General features: G+C 43.9%; 1 protein-coding gene across 1 annotated transcript; it reads right to left on the reverse strand.

Moving 5' to 3' along the window:
* Nucleotides 1–2,027: 2,027 nt before the first annotated feature.
* On the reverse strand, nt 2,028–3,595 carry LOC135277252 (argininosuccinate synthase-like). Its single transcript, XM_064383150.1, has one exon. The coding sequence runs from the start codon at nt 3,054–3,056 to the stop codon at nt 2,262–2,264; it is 795 nt and encodes a 264-aa protein (XP_064239220.1). The 5' UTR covers nt 3,057–3,595; the 3' UTR covers nt 2,028–2,261.
* Nucleotides 3,596–3,838: the final 243 nt, after the last annotated feature.

Genomic DNA, 3,838 nt, shown 5'->3' on the forward strand with positions numbered 1-3,838 from the left:
AATGAACAATAAGATCAGTCATTCACTTGTCTTCATGGAAGAGAAACTGGAAAAGCATGCCACAGAAATTCCATGGAGAGATTTCAAAATGTTATCCTGTTGTATTTCTCCTTCTGGGAAATCTTTGCGGCAGTGATGGTGGCCTAAATGTATGTCTATGTCAACTTCTGAGCCAAATTCCAAAATGACCGTCATTGCTTCTCCAGAGTGGAGTAGCAGGTGGGCACTGGAAGATGTGCTATGTTTGTGTGTGTGTGTGTGTGTGTGTGTGTGTGTGTGTGTGTTTGTGTATGTCCAGGGATTAAGACAGTTGGGCTATGTCACAATCAGATGGAGAGAGCAGACACACAGTTTGGCTTCTCCTTGATCTGTGAGACTTGGGACTAGAAGCAGAGAACCCTAGAAATGAGGATACTGGGTCTTTTTGCCTTGGTTACAGAGAGTGTATGGAAGGAAGTCTGTCTCATCCCCCTTCTAAAAAAACCTTAAAGGAACAGTCAGGGCTTATTTATCTGTGATGCTCAGCTCCCATCTGCCTGCTGGAATCACCTCTGACTCCCTCTGAGGAAGAGGTTTAGTTTTTTTTTTAGAAATGGTAAGCATGACTGGGCACAGTGGCTTGTGACTGTAATCCTGAGATTTGGGAGGCTGAGGCAGGAGTATTGCTCAGATCAGGAGTTTGAGACCAGCCTGGACAACTTAGTGAGGCCCTGTCTCTAGAAAAAGAAAAAAAGAAAATGAGCCCGGCCATAGTCCCAGCTACTCGGAAGGCTGAGGTGAGAGGATGGCTTGAGCCCAGGAGGTTGAGCCTGCAGTTCATGTGACTGCAGTCCAGCCTGGAACCACAGAGCGAGATCCTGTCTCAAAAAAAAAAAAAAAAAGCTAAGTGTGAGACAAAGTCTTTGAAGACAACTTTAAAAGCCCCTCCCCCTTCTAGATATGCTTCTGGAAATTTTAGAGAATTGAATTTTCTCCATCACATTCTAACAAAGCTTCATTTTGTCTTCCTCCTGTCTTTTTGTTGACAATCCCAAGGTAGCTCAAAGGTTTTAAACCACTCGGTAGCACTTTTTTTTTTTTTTTATTTCTTAACCTTGTTTCAACCTAATACATGGTCCTCTCCTCACAGTGCCTATAATCCCATCACTGTAGGAGGCCAAGGCAGGCGGATCACTTGAGATCAGGAGTTTGAGACCAGCCTGGACAGCATAGTAAAACCCTGTGTCTATAAAAAACACCCCACGAAAAATTAGACGGTGTGGTGGTGAATAAACCTGACTTGGTCCTGGTATACTATTCTTTTAATGTATATATAATTCAGCATTTGACATGCTAAATATATGATTTACCAAATACATATTTATTAAATATATATTTTCTTTATTTAATAAATATATATTTATTTATTTAATTTTTTGTTTTATTTGTTTATATATTTATTAAATATGTAATTTAGCATTTGACAGGCTAAAATTTTGTTTAGAATTTTTGTATCTAAGTTCAAGAGGAATATTGATCTACGTATTTCCTTGTAATGCTTTTTTTCTGGATTTTAGTGTTAGAGTACCGTTAGCTTCATAGAATAAGTTGGAAAGTATCCCCCTCTCTTTAATTTTTGGAGGAGTTTATATTGGATTAGCATTATTTCTTCTTTAAATATTTGTCGGAATGTACCCGTGAAGCCATCTGGACTTGGAGTTTTCTTTGTGGGGATGTTTTAAATTAAAACTTTAATTGCTTTTACAGATACATGTTTTCAGTTTATTTTTTCTTTAATGAGCTTTGGTAATTTGTGTCCTATAAGGATTTTTTTTTTCATTTTATCTAAGTATTTGAATTTGTTGCCATAAAGTTGTTTATTATATTTGCTTTTTATCTTTAACATCTGAAGAAATTTAAATTATGCAACTCTTTTATTCATGATATTAGTGATTTGTTTGTCTCTGTTAGTCATTCTGGCTAGAAATTTGTTAATTTTATTAATCTCCTCAAAAGACTGGCTTTTGGTTTCATTGTTTTTCTTTTTTTTTTTCTTTTAATTGTCATTTTATAGCTTCCCACTGCAGCTGCCCCCACCCTTCCCTTCAACGACAAGGTTTGCAGGCTTCAGGGGGACAAGGGACCAAAGCCAGAGCCTGGCAGCCCCACTAGGCTGCCAGCTGGGAAGAACAAGTCACAATTACAAATTATCACAACAGTGAGCACCTGTACTTGGGGGATCTGCAAATTGAGGAGGCACCGGCTCCTCATTATACAGGGGTCTATTTGACCTTGCTCTGGAGACTATGATATTCCTTCAGCCTGAGGGAATTGATGTTGATGAAGCCAGTGGCATCAGTTGGCTCATAGTCACCCTGAACGTTCATGCTCATCAGCTCCTCGTTGTAGAGAGACAGTGGGGACTCCGGGCCGAGGATGTACACCTGGCCCTTCAAGACGGACACCTGCACTTTCCCTTCCACTCGCTCCTGGGACTTGGCGATGCAGTGGCGGACAAATTCACACTCAGGGCTGTGCCAGAAACCGGTATAGACCAGCTCAGCAAATTTCAAGCCCAGGCCTTGTTTGATTTTGCGCACTTCCCGGTCCATGGTGAAAGCCTCGATGTCTAAATGAGCGTGGTAAAGGATGGTGCCTGCTGGGGTCTCGTAGATACCTCGGGACTTCATTCCGATGAAGCGGTTCTCCATGATGTCAATTCGGCCCACTCCGTGCTTGCCCGTGACTTCGTTCAGGTACATGAAGAGCTCCAAGGAGGTCTGGTGGGTGGTGCCATCCTTGACGTTGGTCACCTTCATGGGGACCCCTTTTTTGAACTCGATCTTGAGAATGTCAGGGGTGTTGGGGGCTTTGGCCGGGTCCTGGGTCTTTGTGTAGAGACCTGGAGGCGCTTGGCTCTTGGGGTTCTCCAGGATTCCGGTCTCGTAGCTGATGTGCATGAGGTTCTCGTCCATGCTCCACGGATTCTTGGGCGTGATCGGGATGGGAATCCCATGTTGCTTTGCGTATTCCATCAGGTCGTTGTGGTCCTTGAACCGGTTGTAGAACTCAGACATCCTCCAGAGAGCAGTGACCTTTATCTGGGGGGCCAGTGAGTAGCAGGTGAGCTCAAACCGGACCTGATCGTTCCCCTTTCCCGTGGCACCGTGGGACACATACTTGGCCCCCTCTCGCTGAGCGATTTCCACTTGTTTGCGGGCAATGCAGGGCCTGGCGAAAGAGGTGCCCAGGAGGTAGTGGTCCTCTTACAGTGCACTGGACTGGATGGCCGGCCAGATGAACTCCTCCACAAATTCCCTGCTGACATCCTCAATGAACACCTTTTTGGCCCCAAGCTTCAGTGCCTTCTTCCTGGCTTCCTCGAAGTCTTCCTTCTGGCCAATGTTGGTCAGGTAGGCAATGACGTCATAGCCTTGTTCCTTCAGCCACACGAGGATGCAGCAGGTGTCCAGGCCGCCGCTGTAGGCCAGAACCACAGAGCCTTTGCTGCATATGGCGTCTGGGATTGGAGTCGAGAGTTCCTGGCGTCTGGAATCTGTCTTCACGGAGCAGTGAACCACTCGGGCCCGGGCAGCCGTTGCAGGCGACAGAGCAGGTCATGGTTTTTCTTTATTGACTCTTGTTTTCTATTTCATTGATTTCCACTTTGATTTTTATTATTCCTTTTTTTCTACTTAATTTGGGTTTAGTCTTTCTTCTTAGTTTCTAAGGTGGAAGCTGAAGTTATTGATTTGAGACCTTGCTGCTTTTCTAATAGAGGCACTAAGTTCTGTTAGTATTGCTTTATGGCACATTATAAATTCTGATACATTGTGTTGTCATTTTCATGCTGCTTGGA

Source organism: Aotus nancymaae, unplaced genomic scaffold, assembly GCF_030222135.1.
Source record: "Aotus nancymaae isolate 86718 unplaced genomic scaffold, 86718_ANA_hifiasm-v0.15.2.pri h1tg000030l, whole genome shotgun sequence".
Classification (NCBI taxonomy): domain Eukaryota; kingdom Metazoa; phylum Chordata; class Mammalia; order Primates; family Aotidae; genus Aotus; species Aotus nancymaae.